Raw genomic sequence first — 23988 nt, 5'->3', positions numbered from 1 at the left:
GCAGTCCCCCAGGTGTGTGAGGGACGCAGTCTCCCAGGTGTGTGAGGGACGCAGTCTCCCAGGTGTGTGAAGGGACGCAGTCTCCCAGGTGTGTGAGGGAGGCAGTCCCCCAGGTGTGTGAGGGAGGCAGTCCCCCAGGTGTGTGAGGGACGCAGTCTCCCAGGTGTGTGAGGGACGCAGTCTCCCAGGTGTGTGAAGCGATGCAGTCCCCCAGGTGTATACAAATGCACGTGCTACTGGCTTGAAGCCTCACGGGGAAGCAAACCCAATCAATGATCATGAGGCAGTAAAGGAACCTCTGTAAATGAAGCTGTCGTCTCCTAACTCAGTCCACTGGTCTCTTTATTTCCTAGGACTCATCTCCCAATTCATCACATTCCCTGAGCTTTCAGGTGGTAGGCAGGAAATTGTGGGCTCACAGCAGACACCCCCACTTTCTTTTTTGCTCCTGAAAATGACCTCCGGGGCTGCAAATGTGAAGAAAACACCATCAAAACCCACCCAGCAGGAGCGGCAACCATGCCCTTAGAGAAGGAGCCTGGTGGAGAACTCAGGTGCCCATGTTGAATGTTCACGGTGTTCAGCTTCTCTGCAAAATTGCAAAGAGACCACACCCTCGGCAGAACCCCCTACTGCCACTGCGGTTTCCACCCGGCCCTCTCAAAGCTCCAGATGTTTTGGGGACAGGGCGATGACTCATCAGGACAAGGCGGAATGGACCACAGATGGCATGAGTCAGTCTGACAAGACACTTTCTACTGATTCAAACCGTGTTTTCTTTTTCACATCAGCCAGGCAACTCGAAAAACAGGATGAACCTAGAGTGAAGTCCCTGAGGCCACATGGGGTGTGTGAGTTCCTCCGAAATGTGACCAGGGCTTGCACTATGTAGGAATGCGCTCAACCGTGGCAAACTCGGGAGGAGAGCCGGTACCTGGGTTCTCTTTTTTCTCTTTTTTTTTTTTTTTTTTTTTTTTTTTTGAGGCAGAATCTTGCTCTGTTGCCCAGGCTGGAGTGCAGTGGCACGATCTCAACTCACTGCAACTTCCACCTCCTAGGTTCAAGTGATTCTCCTTCCTCAGCCTCCCAAGTAGCTGGGATTATGGGCATGTGCCACCACTTCCAGCTAATTCTTCTGTTTTTAATAGAGACGGGGTTTCACCATGTAGGCCAGGCTGGTCTCAAACTCCTGGCCTCAAGTGATCTGCTTGCCTTGGCCTCCCAAAGTGCAGGGATTACAGGTGTGAGCCACTGCGCTCGGACACTTGGGATATCTTAAACCCCATCATCACACCATTCAGGTGTTTCACATAAAATTAAAAGTTATCTGGGCGTGGTGGCACACGCCCGTAGTCCCAGTTACTTGGGAGGCTGAGGGAGGAGAAATGCTTGAACCCGGGAGGCGGAGGGTGCAGTGAACCAAGATCACACCACTGCACTCCAGCCTGAGTGACAGAGTGAGACTCTATCTCAAAATTAATTAATTAATTAAAAATAAAAATTAGGCAGTTCCAAGATTCTTATAACTTTCAGATTTTCATAAGAATAACACAATCACTACATAGCAACAGCAGCAGCCAGGGATGTCACTGATGCAGTGCTGTGTGTGTGCCTGCAGCGTTCTCAATAATACTGTTAATCTTCATTAAGGGTGGGAGGATGAAGACCCCGCCACTGGCCTGGGTGTGCCTGCTGGAAAATGTCCGATTCACTCAGCCCCACCATCACCCCGGGGTGCTCACACCTGCTGATGGCCACTCCAGTACTCATCTGCTTCTGCTGCTTTTCCACGCCTTTTCCAAAGCCCTCTAAACACAAACTTTGAGGACATTGTAGAAAAGGAGGGGGAGGAGGTGCAGAGGGCACATGTGTGCTCTTTACTCATTGCTGAGTCTTTTTTTTTTTTTTTTTGAGACGGAGTCTCTCTCTGTCACCCAGGCTGGAGTGCAGTGGCGCGATCTCGACTCACTGCAAGCTCCACCTCCCGGGTTCACGCCATTCTCCTGCCTCAGCCTCCCGAGTAGCTGGGACTATAGGCGCCCGCTACCACGCCTGGCTAATTTTTTGTATTTTTAGTAGAGACGGGGTTCATCATGTTAGCCAAGGTGGCTCCTGACCTCGTGATCCGCCTGCCTCGGCCTCCCAAAGTGTTGGGATGACAGGCGAGAGCCACTGTGCCCGGCTCTTTTTTTCATTTTTTTGGAGGTCGGGTGGAACCAGTCACATGGTCTGCCCCTAAAATCTTTCATTCTAGGTTTGAGGGGCCTCAGGAAGGGTCCCCAACCTAGCGATAACTGCAGTACAAAGAAAGCTCAGAACGGTGCAAGAGAAAATGCCTCCACATTGGAGCGAGTAGCAGAAGTCCTCCTGTGTGGGAACAGCAGGAGGCAGCTGATACATTTCATTTTACCGTTTTATTCAGATGGTCCAAACACCCTTATTTTTCTGTTGCTTAAAACCAAATTGCTCTGGAAGTATTGTTCTCTTTTTCAAGATGTATCATTTAACACAGGGGAGATGATTGGTCACAGGATACAAAGTCTCCATGAGACAGGAGAAATAAGTTGAGGAAAGCTCAGAGACACCATGGCGACTGCAATTAGAAACAATGGCTTGAATATTCGAAAACGACTAAAGGAGCCCATTCTTAAGTGTTCTCACCACACAAAAAAGTGCTGGGAAGTCTGTGAGGTTATGCATATTTAAATCCATTTCACCATGGATACATACATCAAGACACCACGTGCAACCGCATAAATAGATACAATGGGTATTCGTCAATTAAAATAAATTAACACATCATTTTAAAAAATCTAGCTCCGAGGTCTTACCAAACATATTGTAAAATTACAGGAAAGAGCTTAATAGTGTCATAAATTGTTTCAGGAATACACTGGAGTGTCATAGTCTCAGAAACACTCCAGTGCTGGGTCCAGGATGTGTGCCAGTGACTGAATATCTGAGTACAGAAAACACAAGTGCAAGGAATTATGGACAAGTGCAAGGAACTCCACATTCACCGAACACCCTACACTTTGGATTGAACCGCTGAGTCCAGCACAATCTGTTCCCCTCATGGAAAGCTATGAACGCAGTGGGTGACAGTGGCCACTGTGCCTGGAAACATTCTCTGCTGGTGAACTATGGAAAGGAAAGGGATTCGTGTTTCTAGCAATAAACTCGTCTGTCTTCTTAGCTTGAAAATTATATATAGGTGGCCGGGTGCAGTGGCTCACACCTATAATCCCAACACTTTGGGAGGCCAAGGTGGGAGGATCACTTGAGCCCAGGAGTTCAACAGCAGCCTGGGCAACATGATGAAACCCCGTCTCTACAAAAAATGCAAAAATTAGACAGGTGAAGTAGTACACACCCGTGGTCCCAGCTACTTGGGAGGCTGAGGTGGGAGGATGGCCTGTGCCTGGCGGGGAGGTTGAGATTGCAGGGAGCTGAGACTGCACCATGGCACTGCAGCCTGGGCAACAGAAAGACACCCTGCCTCAAAAAAATAGGCAGGGCGTGGTGGCTCACTCCCGTAATCCCAACACTTTGGGAGGTCGAGGCAGGCAGATCATTGAGGTCAGGGGTTCGAGACCAGCCTGGCCAGCATGACAAAACCCATGTCTACTAAATTAGCTGGGCGTGGTAGCATGCACCTGTAGTCCCAGCTACTTGGGAGGCTGAGGCACAAGAGAATCTCTTGAACTCGGCAGGTGGAGGTTGCGGTGAGCCAAGATTGCACCACTGCGCTCTAGCCTGGGTGACAGAACGAGACTGTGTCTCAAAAAAAAAAAAAAAAAAAAAAAAAGAGAGAGATGAAGGGAATACTCTGACTAATGGTGGGGACATATTTCAAGACAGGTCAGAAGCAGGTCAGAAGGCTCCAAGATAGGCTCAAGCAAGATTAAATACACAAATACCTCATTTATCAACACATCAATAACATGTTTATTAACNCTGTCTCAAAAAAAAAAAAAAAAAAGCCGGGCGCGGTGGCTCAAGCCTGTAATCCCAGCACTTTGGGAGGCCGAGGCGGGTGGATCACGAGGTCAGGAGATCGAGACTATCCTGGCTAACATGGTGAAACCCCGTGTCTACTAAAAATACAAAAAACTAGCCGGGCGTGGTGGCGGGCGCCTGTAGTCTCAGCTACTTGGGAGGCTGAGGCGGGAGAATGGCGTGAACCCGGGAGGCGGAGCTTGCAGTGAGCCGAGATCACGCCACTGCACTCCAGCCTGGGAGACACAGCGAGACTCTGTCTCAAAAAAAAAAAAAAGAAAAAGAAAAAAAAAAAGGAAGAAAGAAAAAAGAAAAAAAAATGATATGCAGGTGGTTAAACTGCATTATATGCAGGTGGTTAAGCTGCACACGCTTCCTTGTCTGGGGTGGCCTAAGGTACAAGGTATCATCTCGGCTTCATCCTAACTGGGACAACAGCACGAGGGTGTAGACGTGATGGAACAAGCTCTTTTCTATAATTTTACAGTATGTCTGGTAAGAAGTGGGAAACTGGCCGGGCGCGGTGGCTCAAGCCTGTAATCCCAGCACTTTGGGAGGCCGAGAGGGGCGGATCACGAGGTCAGGAGATCGAGACCATCCTGGCTGACACGGTGAAACCCCGTCTCTACTAAAAAAATACAAAAAACTAGCCGGGCGAGGTGGCGGGCACCTGTAGTCCCAGCTACTCGGGAGGCTGAGGCAGGAGAATGGCGTGAACCTGGGAGGCGGAGCTTGCAGTGAGCTGAGATCCGGCCACTGCACTCCAGCCTGGGTGACAGAGCGAGACTCCGTCTCAAAAAAAAAAAAAAAAAAAAAAAAAGAAGTGGGAAACTTTCTTTTGTTCTTGTGCCATAATTCTGGGAATGTCCCCTGAGCTATGCCAAGTTTCACAAGAGGCCAAAGAATGGTGTGAATGTTTGGGCTGGGCTGAGCACACCTCACACCGGCAGTTCTCAGAATCACCCTGCCAGGGACCTGGGGAGATGTGGAACCCCAGGTCTCACCCCCAGACATCTTCATTCTGTGGTGTGAGGTGAGGCTCATGAGCCTGCATCTTTAACAAACTCCAGGGTGATGCTGAAGGACCCTGCCTTCAGGAGTTCTGGGGCTCAGAGGACAGCAAGGCAGGGCTGCTGGGGGTTCCCTGCTCTCTGTCCCAGTCACCCCTTCCGCAGGCAGATGCTAGCCCAGATCCCATTCCTACAGGAAACTGAGTCATTACCCCCCAGCGCTAACGTGGAAACACCGGAAACTGACTTAGCGGCCTCAGCACTTTTTCCAACTTCATGCCAGTCACTCCCCGACTGCTGGTCTCCTTTCAAAGTGGTCTCTGCCCTGCAGTTTTGGGCTTGCTCGAAATAAACCCTCCGCCGGTCCCAACTATTAGCAGTTCACGGAGCCCTGTGTGTCTCTGTAAAATGACGCAAGGCCAACACACACACACACACACTTAACAGCTCAGTTTGTTGACTACAGCTTTGTTATTCAAAGTAGTTACATTTTATAAAGTCTCAGTGAACACTGAATTAGTGAATAACTATTGCTCCTAGGTAAAGCCAGGATTGCATTCCCAGAGGTCACCAACCAATCACTACCTAAGTGCGTTTTATGTGGGTTTCTGTTTAAAGACAACGTAGTGAATAGACATTGTGGAGTCACTCATATTGATCTCGAAGCCAACTTCACTATAACTCGTGCCTAAATGACGCTCATCAAATGTGTATTTTCCCCATGAGACTGTGCCACTTTCCTGTACTTAGGGACGCTAGGTAGCATGTCAGCACTGACTTGGGGATATTTGAAAGCGCAAAATCACTGACAAAAAGCACGAAAACACAAAACACAGGACACCGAATAGACCTGAAAAGAACCCTGTTGACAGTATGTGCTGGCCTGAGAAGGCAGTGTCTGGCTTTGCTGAACCTCAACTGAGAACATGAGCTACTGAGAAGCTTAATTCTGGCCGGGCGCGGTGGTTCACACCTGTAATCCCAGCACTTCAGGAAGCCAAGGTGGGTGGGTCACTTGAGGCCAGGAGTTCAAGACCAGCCTGGACAACACGGTGAAACCCTGTCTCTACTAGAAACACAAAAATTAGCCAGGCATGGTAGTGCATGCCTGTAATCCCAGCTACCTGGGAGGCTGAGGCAGGAAAATCACTTGAACACAGGAGGCAGAGGTTACAGTGAACCAAGATTATGCCACTGCACTCCAGCCTTGGTTACAGAGGGAGACTCCATCTCAAAAAAAATAAGAAAGAAAAAAGAAGTTCAATTTTTTTGCTGTTCTGTGCATGAACAAAATCGCCAAGGATAAGGAGAGGAATATAAAAGGTAACTATTGGGTCCTGGGCTAAATACCGCAGTGATGAAATAATCTGTACAACAAACCCTCATGACATGTGTTTACCTAAGTTACAAACTTTCACATGTATCCCCGAACCTAAAATGAAAGTTAAAAAATAAATAAATAAAAATTTAGAAAAGGCCGGGTGCAGTGGCTCACGCCTGTAATCCCAGCACTTTGGGAGGCTGGGGCTGGTGGATGACAAGGTCAGGAGATAAAGCCCATCTTGGCCAACACGGTAAAACCCCGTCTCTACTACAATACAAAAAATTAGCCAGGCATGATGGCGCGTGCCTGTAATCCCAGCTACTTGCGAGGCTGAGGCAGGGAAATCACTTGAACCCGGGAGGCGGAGGTTGCAGTGAGCCGAGATCATGCCACTGCACTCCAGCCTGGCAAGAGAGTGAGACTCTGTCTCAAAAAAATAAATAAAAATAAAAATTTACATGCCGGGAATGTTGATGTGGGGATGACAAATACATTTTAGCAAGTAGGCAAGTTCACAAATACAGAATCCTTGAATGATGAAGATTGCATGTACATAGGTTAAAACAAGTTAATAACAGTATTTCTCATGGTGTCCAAAATATATCATTGTCTTTCTCAGAAAATTTAAAATCCCTTCCCCTCTGCAGCATCTTGTGAATTAGGTTGTTACACCATGGGACTGATACAGGGGTATCCTGGGGGTGCAGTGGCGGGGGGTCACAGAATTTGGGCCCCTCATCTGCCTCACTGGATCCTCTACCTGGCCATGAAAGCCTATTCCTTCTTTCCGAACCCGGAAAACTTCTATTCACCCCTCAAGGCCCTAGGAGAATGTCACCTTCTCCAGGAAGCCCTCCATGATCCTCTCCCTGGCCAACCTGAAGCACTTTCTCACAAGCATTACCAGAGGCGATTTGTAAGCATATTACAGTTTAAGGAGCACAGCTCCAGACCCCAGTTCCTAACTCCTGTAGCAATTACACATATCTGTGGGGTTTTCCTAAGTCCTCATGCCCAGGCTAATTAAATCAGAAACTTTCCAAGGTGAGATTCAGGTGTCTATATTTTAAAGCCTACCCACGTGATGCAAACGTGTGGTCAACTCTGCAGGCAGGGACCTGTTACAGATCTTAACTTCCTTAATATCTCTTAAAATAGCTTGTCTCTTTTCTTCTATCTCCGCTGACTTATCCAGGCTCTGCCAAAAATAGCCCCAGCCCCTCCCACCTGTTCATGCTATTATCCAAAGAGGGGCCTTCAGCAAGTTAAGTGTCCCTGCACAGTTGTCCATGTCAAACCCTTCAGGGGGGCCTAAATCTGCACTCCTCAGCAATGGCAACAGAGGCTGCCCACCATCTGGCCCCTGCAGCTCCTGTAGCCTGAGATGAACTGCAGCTGCCCCATCATCACTCTTACTGCTTTGCTACCAGGCTGAGACACCCTTCCTCTTCCTTACATCTGGCTTGCTCTGCTCATTCTTGGAAGCTCAGTGTCCAGGGAGGGCCCCTCATGGGAGAACTCTCTCTGACCCCCTGAGCAAGTATGGTCCCTGCTCTGTGCCTCCACACATCCAGGCCTTCCATCCACAAAGAACAAAAAACAGGGACCAGGTATGTCTTTTCTGGGCCCACAGCAAATAGCACCAAGAGCACATTTAACTTCAACCTATGTTGGCTGAAGGAATGCATGAGAAAGCCATGGACTGGGAGGGTGGATGGACGGGCAGGTAAGTGGATGGATGGGTGGGTGGGTGGATGGATGGATGGATGGATGGATGGATGGATGGATGGATGGGTAAATGAATGGGACGATGGGTGGATGGATGGATGGGTAAATGAATGGGAGGATGGGTTGACGGATGGATGGGTTGATGGATGGATGGGTGGGTGGGTGGATGGACGGACGGATGGATGGATGGATGGATAAATGAATGGGAGGATGGATGGATGGGTGGGTGGGTGGGTGGATGGATGGATGGATGGACAAATGAATGGGAGGATGGATGGATGGATGGATGGATGGATGGATGGATGCATGCATGCATGCATGGATGAATGGATGAATGGGTAAATGAATGGGAGGATGGGTTGATGGATGGATGGATAAATGGAGGATGCATGGATGGATGGATGCATAGATACATAAATGGATGGGTAAATGGATGAAAGGACACATGAATACCTAGAACACGGAGACCCCGAGGAGCTGGAGAGGCCTCAGTGACTGGTCTGAGACAAGTTCGCCATCAGGATTCAAGGGAGTTCTCTTCCATATCAAAATGCCCATCACTGGACATTCTCCTCCCCTTCAAGTCACACTAGTGGTAAAGGCAGGCATCCCTCAAGGTCCACAAGGCCGTGCCTGGGGAGCTCTGTTCAGCTCACACACGCAGCCACCAAGTCCCAGGCCCAGCAGCCCCTGTGCCCAGGTCTCGCCACCGACAGAGCTCATGTCCACATGCATTTTTCCCCATGCTGACCACGTGGTCAGCAGCAAGCTCCTGAACTCTCTGACCCCAGTGTCTTTATCTACCAAAGACCCATGAGAAATATCTCAAGGGCTCACTGAAGATGAAATAACAAACTGAATGCTCTTTGAAAAATCTAATCCATGGCACAGACGTTCACATCCGAGAAGCAGTCGTGGGAAATCTCATGTAGGAGGGAAAAAACAGAATATCCAACAAAATAACAATGATTCTTGACAACTCAGTCACACATGAAGACCCTCCAAGGGGCTTTTAAAAAATTCCTAATAGCGGGATGCAGTGGCTCCTGCCTGTAAACCCAAGACTTTGCCAGGCCAAGGCAGGTGGATGGCTTGAACCCAGGAGTTCAGGACTAGCAACATAGGGAGACCCTGTCTCTACAAAAAATGAAAAATTTGGCTGGGCGTGCCGGCTCACGCCTGAGGGAGGCTGAGGCAGGAGAGTCACTTGAACCTGGGAAGCAAAGGTTGCAGTGAGCCAAAATTGCGCCACTGCACTCCAGCCTGATGACAAAGCAAGACTCTGTCTCAAAAATAAAAAATTAAAAAAAAATAGGCTGGGCAGGGTGGCTCACGCCTGTGATCCCAGCACTTTGGGAAGCCGAGGCGGGCAGACTACGAGGTCAGGAGTTCGAGACCATCTTGGCCAACATGGTGAAATCCCGTCTCTACTAAAAATACAAAAATTAGCCGGGCGTGGTGGTGCGTGCCTGTAGTCCCAGCTACTCAGGAGGCTAAGGCAAGAGAATCGCTTGAACCAGGGAGGCGGAGGTTGCAGTGAGCCATGATTGCACCAGTGTACTCCAGCCTGGGCAACAGAGCAAGACTCTGTCAAGACTCTGTCAAGATGAGGAGGATGAGGAGGAGAGAAGAGGAGGGGAGGGGAAGGGAGGGGAGGGGAAGGAAAAGGAAGGGATAAGGAAGGGAAAAGGAAGGGACGGGACAGGAAGAGAAAAGAGAAAGGAAAAGAAAAGATTAGCCAGGTATGGTGAGGCGTGCCTGTGGTCCCAGCTACTTTCGAGGCTGAGGTGGGAGGACTACTTGAATCTAGGAAGTTGAGGCTGCAGTGAGCTATGATTGTACCACTGTACTCCAGCCTGGGTGACAGAGCAAAATCTTTTCTCAAAAATATTTTTTAAAAAATTAAAACGCCTAACATGTCTATAAACCAGACTACCCAGGTAACCCTGGGCAAGAGTGACGTTTCCAAGCTTCCTGCAATGGAGTCAAAGCTGAGAACCTCGGATCTAGATCAGCAAGAGCCACTGGAGGGTGGTCAAGCAGGTCTGTGTCTCAAACCGTCACTCAGAAATCAGGAATGCAGGAGGGATGGGCATCACAGTTACTGGTGTGTTTTTAGCCTGGACTCTGTAGGATTAAAATATGTCCACCAGCCGGGACAACAGAACGAAACTCTGTATCTACAAAAAAGATAAAAATTAATTGAGTGTGGTGGCACGTGCCTGTAGTCCCAACTACACAGAAGGCTAAGGTGGGCAAATCACCTGAGCCTGGGGGTTCGAGGCTGCAGTGAGCTGAGATCACACCACTTCAGCCTGGGCGACAGAGTGAGAGCCTGCCTCAAAAAAAAAAAAAAAAAAAAGATTGCAGGCTGAGCATGGTGGCTCACACCTGTAACCCCAGCACTTTGGGAAGCTGAGGCAGGAGGTTTGCTTGAGCCCAGGAGTTCAAGACCAGCCTGGGCAACATAGTGAGACCCCGATTCTACAAAAAGATTTTTAAAATGAGCTGAGGGTGGCACATGCCTGTGGTCCAGCTCCTCGGAAGGCTGAGGTGAGAGATGCACCTGCACCCAGGAGGTCAAGGCTACAGTGAGCTACAATCGTGCCACTGCACTCCGGCCTGGGCAAGTCTAAAAAAGAAAGAAAAGAAAAAAGATTGCAAGCCACTGCCCAGTGATATGTTTATGATATGATGCGTGTCTAGGGGCTTGTAGTTTAAAAGTAGAAACGGCTTCCCATAGGTGGCTATAGCTGTCCATCTTGTCTGTCTATTGGATGCTATGTTAGCACCAAAGGACCACAGCCTCTTGAGTAAAGATATCAACATAGAGGGCCTCTACCTTCATGGCCACCTCGGCAGGGTCTCGAAAGACAGGTGTTCATACCCATCTCCTGCTTGCCCAGATCCAAACCCTTCCCTGTCCTGCTATTCTATTAAATGCCTAACACTTCTCTCTGAGTGTATCCCTTCAATTGCTGAGAATATTTTGTGCTGAATTCATCGAAGACAGCCCTATGTGAATTCATATTTAGAACCCACCCCATTTCCCCCCGAAGAAGACAGCGAGCAACAGCAGCGGAAGACGCCGACTGGCAATATTTGGCTTCTGGCGGTAGTTATAACATCTGTATGCCTCCAAGCCCATTGGCCCTAAAAGACAATGCAGTGTGTTTATTCTTGTCATCATTCCAGTCCATCGTGTTCCTGCAGAAACGAAAGCTCCTTCTGCTCAGCATCCCTTCGTGGATTAATGCTTGCTAGGGTGCACTGGGACAATAATTTTGCAGGGTCAGGCAAAGCAGAAACAAACAAGAGTCAGGCTATCCAGGCTCCGGTGTCTCTGATGAGTAATGCCTGCAGAACCCCTGGAATGTAACAGCTCTGGCCAGTCTGCTGCCTCCTCAAGAAGGGCTGTTAGTTCAACCAAATACATTATTGTCAGCTTTTAAAGAGCGCTCTTGGAGCAACGGCTTTGCTCCCCGAAAAGCTGCAGAAAATCAGAGTCTTTCAAGTGCTTCTCAAAAACAGGGGACCCACTCCAGCCCATGACACCACTCAGTTGAGAAATCAAAGCGAATTAAAGGGGTTTGCAATCGCTTTCAGACCCATCCAACTGCCGTCCACAATGACGAACATGTATTATATGTCAGCCCAGCCCAGTCCACCAGGGCAGAGGGAGCGGAACAAAAGCTTTGCCCATGTGGCTTCTTTAGCAAGGCTTTCCATGCACCCTGTGGGCGCTTTATCCTCTCCTCTGTTGAATTTTCTTCTCTGTCAGGCGGGTGGCTGCATGCTACTTTCACAGCCCACTTGAGACACACTGGTTTGAATCTGACTCTGGGGGAGAAGCAAGGAAGTTTCTGGTTTCCTGCTCAGGGGAAATTTTAATACTATGACTAGGAGACCGTACAAGGCGTGGTGGCAACCCTGAGTCATACTAAAACAAAGCTGAAAAACACACCCATGCACCATCTCCTCAAAACTCACCAAGGAACCAAGCCAAGAAAGAATACTGAACAGCAAATTCACGAAGAGGAAGTCCTTCTGGTCTCTAGAGATGTGAAAAGATACTATCAGCTGGACAAACGGGAGTAGAAATTTTGGTGAGCTACCATGTTTCAGACAAGAGACTGGGACAAATCAAAAAAGAACACACTTTGGCAGGCTGAGGCGGGTGGATCACCTGAGGTCAGGAGTTCGAGACCAGCCTGGCCAAGATGGTGAAACCCCGTCTCTACTAAAAATACAAAAATTAGCCAGGCATGGTGGTGGGCACCTGTAATCCCAGCTACTCAGGAGGCTGAGGCAGGAGAATTGCTCAAACCCAGGAGGCGAAGGTTGCAGTGAGCCAAGATCGCACCATTGCACTCCAGCCTGGGGGACAAGAGCGAGACTTCATCTCAAAAAAAAAAAAAAAAAAAAGAGTATCAGCAAATCCTCAAGCCCTGGACAGCCTGCAGCCTGAAGCTACACCAGCAATGATGAGACCACATTCACAAGCAATCCGAACCCCACCTCCCCAACTGGGAGGACAGAGGTGAACCACGGAAGACAGCGGAAAATCCTCACAGGCCTGGACTCGGAACCACAGGATTCGGAATGAACAAGCTTCACTAACCAGCCTTTCTCTGCTATTTAGTTGCTGCCCCTGAAGACTCAAAGTCTTTTGTCTTTCTCTGCCAGTTCTCTAAAAATGGACTGTTCTTTGTTGAGGATGCTAGAGCAGCTAGAATCCAAGCCACCTCCTTGAAAACTACCCATTTCTAGGTATCTCCCATGTATCAATGAAAAATGCATGTTAATAAAGTTTGGTTTGTTTTTCCCGTCTTTGGTTACAGGAGTCCCTTCCAAGTAAGAACGCAGGACAGTTGATTTTTTAAATGATTTTTCAGGTGGCTCACGCCTGTAATCCCAGCACTTTGGGAGGCCAAGGTGGGCAGATCACTTGAGGCCAGGAGTTCCAGGCCAGCCTGGCCAACATGGTGAAACCCTGTCTCTACTAAAAGTACAAAAAATAGCCAGGTATGGTGACATGTACCTGTACTCCCAGCTATTCAGGTGGTTGACAACTCCAGCCTGGGTGACAGAGCAAGACTCTGTCTCAAAAAAAAAAAAAAAAAAAAAAATTTCAGTCTGGGCAACATAGCAAGACCCTGTCTCTACAAAAAAATTTAAAAGTGGTCAGGCACAGTGGTATGTGCCTGCAGTCCCAGCTACTGCAGAGGCTGAGGTGGAAAGATTGCTTGAGCCCAGGAGGTAGAGGCTGCAGTGAGCCCTGATTGCACCCCCGCACTCCAGTCTGGACAACAGAATGAGACCCCACCTCAAAAAAATACTTTTCAGCCTGGTCAACATAGCAAAACCCCATCTCTACTAAAGATACAAAAATTAGCCAGACATGGTGGCGCATACCTGTAGTCCCAGCTAACTGGGAGGCTGAGACAGGAGAATCACTTGAACCTGAGATGGAGAGGTTGCCATGAGCTGAGATCGTGCCACTGTACTCCAGCCTGGGCAACAGAGGAAAATTCCATCTCAAAAAAAAAAAAGACTTTTCCTCCTTCACACCCCTAAAGACACATGGGTCTTATTTCTTACTGTGTCTATAAATCACAAAGGACATGTAATTCTTTTCCCCTAAAGTAACAAGAGTAATTAGAAAATTTTCAGCAGGACTGAAAACCAGCACAAGGCGCATGTGGCTACTGAGACGTCTATCTCTCTGGGGGAAGATACCTAAGTCTGAAAACATTCCAGACAGACAGTATCCATGAAATCCTGCCATGATTCCTAAATGCTGAATTGGGAGAAGTATTGTATGAGCTGCATTTTTTTCTCAATGACAGCATGTACCCACCACACAACCTTCAGGAAGACAAGTGATTTCCAGACAAACAATCATTTACTTGAATATCTCCAAAGTGTAAAGACATGTATTTGTATTTGAACAGTGTCTCATACACAGAAGAAAGGAGAAAGAGCTAAAGCAGGAAGTTTTCTGTTTTTTTCTTTAAGACTGAGTCTCTATCACCGAGGCTGTCGTGCAGCGACAAGATTTCAGCTCACGTCACGGCAACCTCTGCTTCCTGGGCTGAAGTGATTTTCCTGCCTCAGCCTCCTGAGTAGCTGGGATTCTAGGAGCTCACCACCACGCCCAGGTAATGTTTGTATTTTTAATAGAGTCGGGGTATTGCCATGTTGGTCAGGCTGGTCTCGAACTCTTAGCTTCATGTGATCCACAGGCCTTGGCCTCCCACAGTGCTGGGATTACAGGCCTGAATCACCATGCCCGGCCTTTAGTAGGGAGTTAAATGCAAAGCAATCAACTTTTATCAGAGCCAAACATGCTGGTGGAAAATCAAGGCAAACTCGCGGGATGATAAAACCCACTTCCTCTGCCCAGAAACATTCTCCTAATAACTTCCACACACACCCACACGGGCAGGAGACAAGAGCTCTGGAGAGTAAAAACACGAAGCCCACGCTTGCTCCACTGGGGTGAAGGAATCCCGAAGAGGCCTGGTATTGTTCAAGAGATGTCGGTTCCGAAGTAGTTTGGAGTTTTTCAAACTGCACAGGCCGCTGTGCCTTTGCCCGGGGGTGGAAATCAGCCTTTGCTGGAGAGCACGGACGCATTGGATGTGCGCTGCTCTACTGTCTGGGACGGGGCAGCCCTGAATCAGCGCATACATACAACTCCCAAGCCCTCCTCAAGGTTTTCCACCTTCAACACTATTGGCATTTGGGACTAGATGAATTCTTTGCGCTGGGGGCCGTTATGGCCCTTGAAAGATTCTGAGCAGCTTCCCTAAGCTGCCCCACCCATTGCAGGATGGTAGGAGGTCCCACCCCAGGGTGGCAACCAAAAATGTCTGCAACCATCACAAAGTGTCTCCTCCGGGCCAGCGTCGCCCTGTGGGGACGTCCTGCTCTCTACAAAGCTGAAGCCTCCTCTTTTCCTCTATACACTTCCCTCTGTCCATCCATCCCTCACCACATCCCACCTGTACCCCTGAGAATTTATGAAGACACCAAGGAACACAGGGTCCCCAACCCTCTGAGATCAGGCCAGGGCTATCAGCACCAGTGTGAGAACCTACTCCAGGCTCAACGGGGTTGTGCACCTGATGCCTATCACTCGATAGGAAAGTGTGTTCTGAGCATCACCAACTCAAAAGTCAACTTTCCTAATGAACCAACATGTGTATTAATATTACTGGGACAGGCCGTTTCTGTCTCCATCTCTAGCAGGGTCAGACTGGAAAGACGAGGTAAGAAGGGTCCCTCAGGGAGATCCATCAGTGCCGACGGCCAGGCCTTCCTCTGCAATTGAAGGACAGATTGGCCCCTGTTATCCCCCTGTCCCACTGCCCTTCCCTACCCACCCACCCCATAGACAGCTACCCTTCCCTTTACTCAAACATCAGCAGCTTGGAGTTCCTAAGCCCAGTATGCTTCCAAAATCAGGAGTTCCAGATGAACACTGCCATGGGTTTAAAAACTGTGCAACGCAGTGAGCCGACATCGCGCCACTGCACTCCAGCCTGGCGACAGAGACTCCGTCTCAAAAAACAAAACAAAACAAAAACAAACAAAAAAACTGTGCAACGACTTGTTTGGGGCTCAGAGAATATAAGGCTTTCCACCCACTCTCCTCCAATGACCTGGAATGCCAGACCAGCCGGCAAAACTGTCCCCAGGGCTTCAAAACGTAGCCCAGTCCCTCACCAAGACTGACCACTGGGAACCCCGGAGTTATTTCGTGATGGAACTATAATGGTGCCTGTCGCCCTGTCTCCCATCTGCCTGTTCAGATGCCTCTGGTCTCCAGGAAACTGAATTCTTAGGCCACCAGAACTCCCTTGGATATATTTTTCCCTGACCCCAAGCACACAGTAGATGCAAAGAAAGGAAGGAACGCATGAAGGATGAAGAAATGCATTCGCAGAGAGACAAGAAAAAACCCTTTCATCTAAAGGGTGCCTTGGGAATCAATGCAGCTGATAAAACCCTACAGAGCCATCCCGTTGGTGGTGGCAGCTTGCCGGCAAGAAGGAAGGCCATTAGGAAGCAAAGGGAGAAACAGGAAGCTCTGCTTGGAACCTCCCCCGCAGGCTGGAAAATCCTCCCAGTTTTCCTCTACAGAGCAGGCTTCATTATCTCTAACCTCTACCGAGTGAAAGCACAATTTCCAGGATACCCGGGACCCCTTTAAACAGGGTGTAAATCCATTAGCAACTCCTCCCTAAAAATACAGACCCGGTCTAGTCACCACAGCTCCAGGCTGAACTAGATCCCCTCAACACAAACCGGGCCGCCTCTGTCCTCCCCAGGGCTGGGCGTTCCCGCCTCTCCTTCCTAAATATGTCCAACCCTGATAAGGCCGGTCCTGAAGTCTACACCACCTGCAAGCCGGTCTACTTAAAAGTCTGCCTACTTAAAAGCAAAAATGCACTGGCCACTGGAAAAAAGAATTGATAACACACCACATCCAGCAGGGTCCCGTTTCCCTTTCAAAGGGAGGGAAACAGAAAAACATGATTAGAGTAACAATTAGAAATAGGCCGGGTTTAGGCCGTGCGTGGGAGGGTGACCGTGGCTCGCTCCTCCCTGGATACTTTTTGTTTTCCGAATTCTCCACCGCTACAGATGGACAGTTTGGTAAGCACGCGTTTCTTTCGGCGCCCCGTGTTGCCTGGCGCACACACGCTGAAATGCCCAGAGCCTGCATCCACAGTATTTTGGAACATATTCAGGGCTCAAAGTGTTTTTCTAACTTTTCCTTCCCTTCCCCCCACCACCCGGGTCTCAGGCTCCCAGCGATTCCAAATTTAGGCCCGGGACGCAGGGCGTGGCTCTGACAGGCAACTCCAGGGCGGCTTCCGCGCGCGGCCTAAAGACGCAGGTCCCCAAACCCTGCGGGGAGATAACGGGGTGGGGTGAGGGGCTTATCCAAAGGGGCAGAGATCCGTAAGAAAGTCCCCTAGATTGGGAAGAATCGTATGCCACCTCTCCCAAGGCCCCCCCAAATTTAAGAGTTTACAACTCCGACAACAAACGCTGACTTTTTTCTGTGAAATGGCTCCAGGAAAAGCGTTGGGGAGAAAGTGGGGGCCTCCTCCGGGCCTGGGCCCCCGCGGGCACAGCACGTCCCGCTAGGCAGGGAGGAGGGTGCGGGTGTCCCCGCAACCCCGCATCCCAAGCGGATCCCCAGGCCCGGTCCGCGCCCTCTGCGTCCCGCCACCCGGATCCCTCCGCTCGCTCACCCGGGGCGGCGACCAGAGCACCCAGCAGGCCGAAGAGCAGCAGCGCCAGCGCAGCCCCGCGGGCCATGGTGCGCCCAGAGCGCGCAGGGACTGTCCCCGAATGCAGCGCGTGGGCGAAGGCGGCGGGACGGATACTCCCCCACGGGCCGGGTGGTGCGAAGCCCGAGGAGTACTCGAAGGGGGCGGGTGAGGGGAGCGGCCCTGCAAGCTCAGCCCCGGCTGCGCCCGCGCCGCCCCGCCCCGCCCCGGCCTCCAAGCGCGCACAGAAGGGGCGGGAACGCCGGGCCTGGGGAGGGGACAGAACGGGGAGGCGGGAGGGGATGGCCCCAGGCAGCACCGAGGGGAGCACGGGACACCCCCCTCCCTTTTCAAGAAGCTGCCCACGCCCCGTCACCCACCCACAAGGCCGTAGCCAGGGCGGCGCCGACCCGGAGCAAAGTGGACTACAAGATTCTCGGGAAAGTGCGGGTCCCTGCCAGATTACAGCCCCCTGAATGCACGCCCCAGGGCGGCTCTTAACTGTAGTGGCATAAAACTGCCGCCCTTCTTGGAAACACAGAGCTCCCCCTTCCCCGCTCGCCCGTGCAGCCACTTCCCCTTCCCTTTAACAAGGACCCCCTCAGCCCCTGGTCTCCAGTGGGAGCAAAATAAACTTTCCCAGCAGCTCCCCTGCTCGGGAAAGTGCAGGTCGCTCCCTGTCTACAGCCGCCTAAATGCACGCCTCTAACTGTAGCGACACGAAACTGCCGCCCTTAGTGGAAATGTGTGGCCCCACTCTCCCTACTCGCCCCTGCGCCCCTTCTCTGCCCCTAACAGGGACCCTCCCCTGCTCTGCAATGGGAGCAAAGGAAACTCTCCCGGCTCCCCTGCTGGGAAAAGTATGGGGGCCCCTCCCAGATGCTCACCTCAGGGAGTTCCCCAAGGGGAGCAAAGGGCAATCCCCTCCCTGCTCAGGAAGCGTGGCCCCCGCTCCACGGGCAACCCCCGCCTCATGTCCTTTCTAAGGCGTCCGAGCTGGGGAGCTGGGGGTGCGCAGCCGGGAGGGTGGCGGACGCCCCCTTTGCGCGGGACCAAGGACGACCCTTGGAGGAGCCTCTGCGCTGGGGCAGTTTCTCCCCAGAATCCCCAGGACGAGGCTGGGAGTTGGGACTCCTGGTCATGGAACAATAGGGAACGAGGTCCCTTCTCCTATCTGGGGTGCCTAGGCCCTAGTTCTGGTCACGGGCGACTCGCCTTCCGAAGTGGGCTTCAAGGTTAGAGACCCTCCCGCACCACCGGCCACAGCTGCAGTGCAGTTGTCGCCCTTCCCACACTAACGATATGTTTTTTGTTAACACCTAAGCCTAAAATTGTATCCATTTTCCTGCAGGGCGGTGGAACAACTTTGCAGCCTGACAAATAACCCTGAATATTCTTGCATTCCACGTTTCCAACTGTCCACGAAAAGAGTCAAACTAGGCCCGGCGCAGTGGCTCACGCCTGTAATCCCAGCACTTTGGTAGACCGAGGCACGCAGATCACCTGAGGTCGAGTTGGAGACCAGCCTGACCAACAAGGTGAAACCCTGTCTTCTACAGTACAAAATTAGACGCATGTGGTGGTGTGCACCTGTAGTCCCAGCTACTCAGGAGGCTGAGGCAGGAGAATCGCTTGAACCCGGGAGGTGGAGGTTGTAGTGAGCCAAGATCAGGCCACTGCACTCTGTCACTCCTGCCTGGGTGACAGAGCTAGACTCCGTCTCAAAAAAAAAAAAAAAAAAAGAAAGAAAGAAAGAAAGAAAGAAAGAAAAATAAAAGAAAAAGGAGTCCAACTCTAAAATACTTGAAGAGATTTAATCTGAGCCAAATATGAGTGACCATGGCCCATGACACAGCCCTCAGGATGTCCTGAGAACGTGTGCCCAACGTGGTCGGGGTGTAGCTTGGTTTTACACGTTTTAGGGAGACATGAGGCATCAATGAAATGCAAGACACATTGGTTTTGTCCAGAAAGGCGGGACAACTTAAAGCAGGAGGCTTCCAGCTCTGAGTGAGAACATGTGGTGTTTGGTTTTCTGTTCTTGTGATAGTTTGCTGAGAAGGATGGTTTTCAGCTTCATCCAGGTCCCTGCAAAGGACATTAACTGATCCTTTTTTATGGCTGCATAGTATTCCATGGTGTCTACGTGCCACATTTTCTTTATCCAGTCTATTATTGATGGACACTTGGGTTGGTTCCAAGTCTTTGCTGCTGTGACTAGTGCTGCAATAAACATATGTGTGCATGTGTCTTTATAGTGGAATGATTTATAATCCTTTGGGTATATACCCAGTCATGGGCTTGCTGGGTCAAATGGTCTTGAGCTGTCCCCTGCCTGTGGCCATACCCACCCCTCCCTAGGTCGCCTGCACCCCTAGGTCAGAAACCTGCAAGGCTAGAGGGGCTGGGCCTGTGCCCCAGGTGGTGTGACTGATGCATATGTTCAGAAGTAACAGGGTGAGCTTGCACACCAGAAGGTTTTTTCTTTTCTTTTTCGTTTTCTTTTCAGCCAGCAAAACCCCAGCAACATACTTGCACTTTAGAGGCCTGAGGAAAATGTAATCATTCTTCATGGGAACACCATCTTTAAAGTGTTACCTCTTGGAGTGAATCCCGATGAATTACCCAACCAGAGCTCCTTCCGTGGTATTTTCTCCTGCACCTCTCCCCCCGCCGACCTCCCCATGTGGCATTGACTCTACCAATTAGCACTTTCTTTTTCCCTGGCCACAGTCCTGGGCTGGGATCGAGGGAGGGTGTGGACCCTAGGTCAGGGTAAGCAGGAGGACCCTGGGGGCTCCTTTTGAGGAGAAAGGGGATGCTGGAGCTGCCGGGGCATTTTGGCACCCTGAGGCAAGTCCGACTTGGGATGAAGCAGAGATGCAAAGAAAGCAGGGTCTTTCTGCCGTCTCATACTCCAGAGACCCCTCTCCCTGTGAACTTCCTGCTTCACCCCCATTACCTCCAAAAGAAAGGCCCTACCCTGGACAATCTCCAGCCTCTGACATTTGGACGGCACTGCAGTGCAGGTGAAGCTTCCCTCCTCTGACCGTCCATTATGTTCCAGTAGAGTCTAGACTCTGGCTGCCTTTCAGGGAGGGCGCAGGTCACTCTTGCCAGCCATAATAAAGACGCAACATCAGCTTCTGAAGGCCAGGCTTTGCGGCTTTTTCTTTGCATTCACACAGATAAGCATTTGGAAGACTTCTAATTCATTTAGTTAGATGCCTTTTGCCTTTTTTCTTTTTTTTTTTTTTTTTAACGCTACCATTCTTTGGCTCCAAATACGAATTTCCATAATATTCTGCAGACATTCTGGAACTGGCACCAAGAGGCTGTAACCTCCAGAATGAAAATTAAATTAATTGAAAAAGTCTTCTGAATTGTGTCCAGATGCCATGGGAAGCATCTTTTGAAGGCCACAAGCTAGGCTGAGGAAGGGATGGGGAACTCACCGCTGGGGCAGTCTCCATGTTTCCCGTTTATTTCACCAGTGGAACCTCAAGAAATAACCACGTTCTGACCATTTCCAAGGGACCCAAGTGGCCACGCTCCATCTTTCAACCTAACCCTTGGTAGCTCCCGGCCTCCTGCGGAAACCTTCCATGTGTCTTTAATTTTTAAGAATTAGTTCTTCTTCTGTTTATTTATTTATTGAGACAGAGTGTCACTCTGTCATCCAGGCTGTAGTACAGTGGTGCGATCTCGGCTCACTGCAACCTCCGCCTCCCAGGTTCAAGCAATCCTTGTGCCTCAGTCTCCTGAGTAGCTGCGGCTACAGGTGCTCATCACCATGCCTGGCTAATTTTTGTATTTTTAGTAGAGATGGGATTTCACCATGTTGGCCAGGTTGGTCTCGAACTCCTGACCTCAAGTGATCCACCAGCCTCGGCCTCCCAAAGTGCTGGTATTACAGGTGTGAGCCACCACCCACGGCCAAAGATTGGTTCTTCTGACTTTGGACTTTTCATACCCTGCTCTCCAAACCAGTTTTATATGTTTTATACTGCACACACACGTGGGTTATAATTATATTCCATCCTCATGCACACACATGCACGTGCCTGCACACACACATGCATGCACGCACACACATACATGCACACACTATTGCAGACTGGCTTTTTCTCCCACTTTCTAGGGGGGATCTGTGGTTTCTTGCCCACGGGGCTTTGTTTACTGGTCTGGGAAATGGGTCTAAATACACAGCTGCAGAATTCAAAGGAGGACTGAAAATCAAACTACGCAGCACAGAACACGGAACTCCATGGAACAGAAAAGAAAGCATCGGGGCAGGGAGTTGTCAGAAGGAACCATTTCCAAAGATAAGTGCATCCTTGAAGAAAATATGTCTAGACTGGGCATGGTGGCTCACACCTGTAATCCCAGCACTTCAGGAGGCTGAGGCGGGCGGATCACCTGAGGTCAGAAGTTTGAGACCAGCCTGACCAACATGGTGAAACCCCATCCCTATTAAAAATACAAAAATTAGCCTGGTGTGGTGGTGCACACCTGTAATCTCAGCTACTTGGGAGGTTGAGGCAGGAGAGTCACTTGAACCCAGGAGGCGGAGGTTGCAGTGAGCCAAGATCACGCCACTACATTCCAGCCTGGGTGACAGAAAAAGATTCTGTCTCAAAAAAAAAAAAAGAAAGAAAGAAAGAGAAAAAGGAAATATGTCAATATGTCTAGACTGGGCACTGTGGTTCACACCTGTAATCACAGCACTTTGGGAAGCTGAGGTGGGTGGATCACCTGAGGTCAGAAGTTCAAGACCAGCCTGGCCAACATGGTGAAACACCATCTCTACTAAAATTACAGAAAAAATTTACAGGGCGTGGTGGTGAGTGCCTGTAATCTCAGCTACTCTGGAGGCTGAGGCACGAGAATCACTTGAACTTGGGAGGCAGAGGTTGCCGTGAGCCGAGATCGTGCCTCTTCACTCCGACCTGGGTGACAGAGAGAGACTCTGTCTCAGAAAATAAATAAATAAAAGAAAAAGAAAATATGTCTAGAGAGAAATTTTGGCATTCTTTCTGAGTGGCAAGATGCTAGGTGCTGTGCTGGTGGTGATACAGTTTGCCTCTGTGTCCCCGCCCAACTCATGTCAAACTGAAATCCCCAGTGTTGGAGGTGGGGGCCTGGTGGGAGGTGACTGGATCATGGGGTCAGATCCTTCATGAATGGTTTTGCACCGCCCCCCTCAATTAAACCTCTTTCCTTCATAAATTACCTAGTCTTAGGTAGTTCTTCATAGCGGTGCGAGAATGGGTTCATATAAGCTCCCATTGATTCTACATTATGGTGAGTTGTAGAATTATTTCATTACACATTACAATATAATAATAATAATGGAAATAAAGTGCACAATCAGTGTCATGTGCTTGAATCATCCTGAAACCATCCCTCCCACCCTTGGTCCCATGGAAAAATTGTCTTGCATGAAACTGGTCCCTGGTACCAAAAAGGTTGGGGACTGCTGCTCTAACCATCAAGGAGGTGGACACAAATCCCCACTTCTTCCAAAGTGTATGACACTAAAAAGTTAGGAAAAGAATAATTTCACTATGGAGGAATCTCACAGACATAATTCAGATAGGATGGGTGGGCTAATTGATGGGTGAGTGGATGGATGGATGGATGGATAGGTGGATGGATGGATGGGTAGATGTGTGGATGGATGTGTGGGTGGATGAATTGAGGGTGGGTGGGTGGATGGAGTGGATTGTGGGTGGACGAATGGATGGATGAATGAGTGGATAGATGAAGGGTTGGATGACTGGGGGGTGGATGTATGCATGTATGGGTGGGTGGGTGGGTGGGTGGATGGATGGATGGATGGATAAATACATGGGTGGGTGGATGCATGGATGGACAGACGGATGAATAGATGGATAGGTGGCTGGATATTCTTATCTCCCTGTTCTCTCAAATTGTGACCAACAGATGTTCTCCTGATGTCTAGATTATCTTTTTTTTTTTTTTTTTTGAGACAGTCTCACTTTGTCACCCAGGCTGGAAAGAAGTGGCGCGATCTCGGTTCACTGCAAGCTCTGTCTCCTGGGTTCACGCCATTCTCCTGCCTCAGCCTCCCGAGTAGCTGGGACTACAGGTGCCTACCACCACGCCCGGCTAATTTTTTGTATTTTTAGTAGAGACGGGTTTTCACCCTGTGTTAGCCAAGGTGGTCTCGATCTCCTGACCTCGTGATCTGCTCACCTCGGCCTCCCAAAGTGCTGGGATTACAAGTGTGAGCCACCATGCCCGGCTTTTTTTTTTTTTTTTTTTTTTTTTTTTTAATTTTTTAGACAGAGTTTTGCTCTTGTTGCCCAGGCTGGAGTGCAATGGCGTGATCTCAGCTCACCGCAACCTCCACTTCCTGGGTTCAAGTGATTGCCCTGCCTCAGCCTCCCGATTAGCTGGGATTACAGGCATGCACCACCATGCCCAGCTAATTTTGTATTTTTAGTAGAGACAGGGTTTCTCCATGTTGGTTAGGCTGGTCTTGAACTCCCGACCTCAGGTGATCCACCCTCCTCGGCTTCCCAAAGTGCTGGGATTACAGGCGGGAGCCACCGTATCCGGCCTCTAGATTATTCTTAGAGAGTCAGATTCAAAACCGATACATTTGCAGTATGAT

At 49.9% G+C, this 23988-nt stretch overlaps 1 protein-coding gene across 8 annotated transcripts in view; it reads right to left on the bottom strand.

The window, feature by feature from the left end:
* CD99 (CD99 molecule (Xg blood group)) overlaps positions 1-17688 on the bottom strand; it is a 52131-nt gene extending 34443 nt beyond the window's left edge. For all 8 annotated transcript variants that reach the window (XR_003117349.1, XM_025372043.1, XM_025372044.1 and 5 more), the window contains exon 1: positions 17331-17688. Coding sequence is in view for 7 of the 8 variants with exons in the window: in XM_025372043.1 (XP_025227828.1) it covers positions 17331-17397 (67 nt within the window). In the remaining variant the exon portion in view is untranslated. The remainder of the gene's footprint in view (positions 1-17330) is intronic.
* Between the last annotated feature and the right edge of the window lie 6300 nt (positions 17689-23988).

The sequence above is a fragment of the Theropithecus gelada genome, chromosome X (genome assembly GCF_003255815.1).
Source record: "Theropithecus gelada isolate Dixy chromosome X, Tgel_1.0, whole genome shotgun sequence".
NCBI lineage: Eukaryota > Metazoa > Chordata > Mammalia > Primates > Cercopithecidae > Theropithecus > Theropithecus gelada.
The sequence above is the reverse complement of the archived record's forward strand: the minus strand, read 5'-3'. Positions and strand labels throughout refer to the sequence as shown.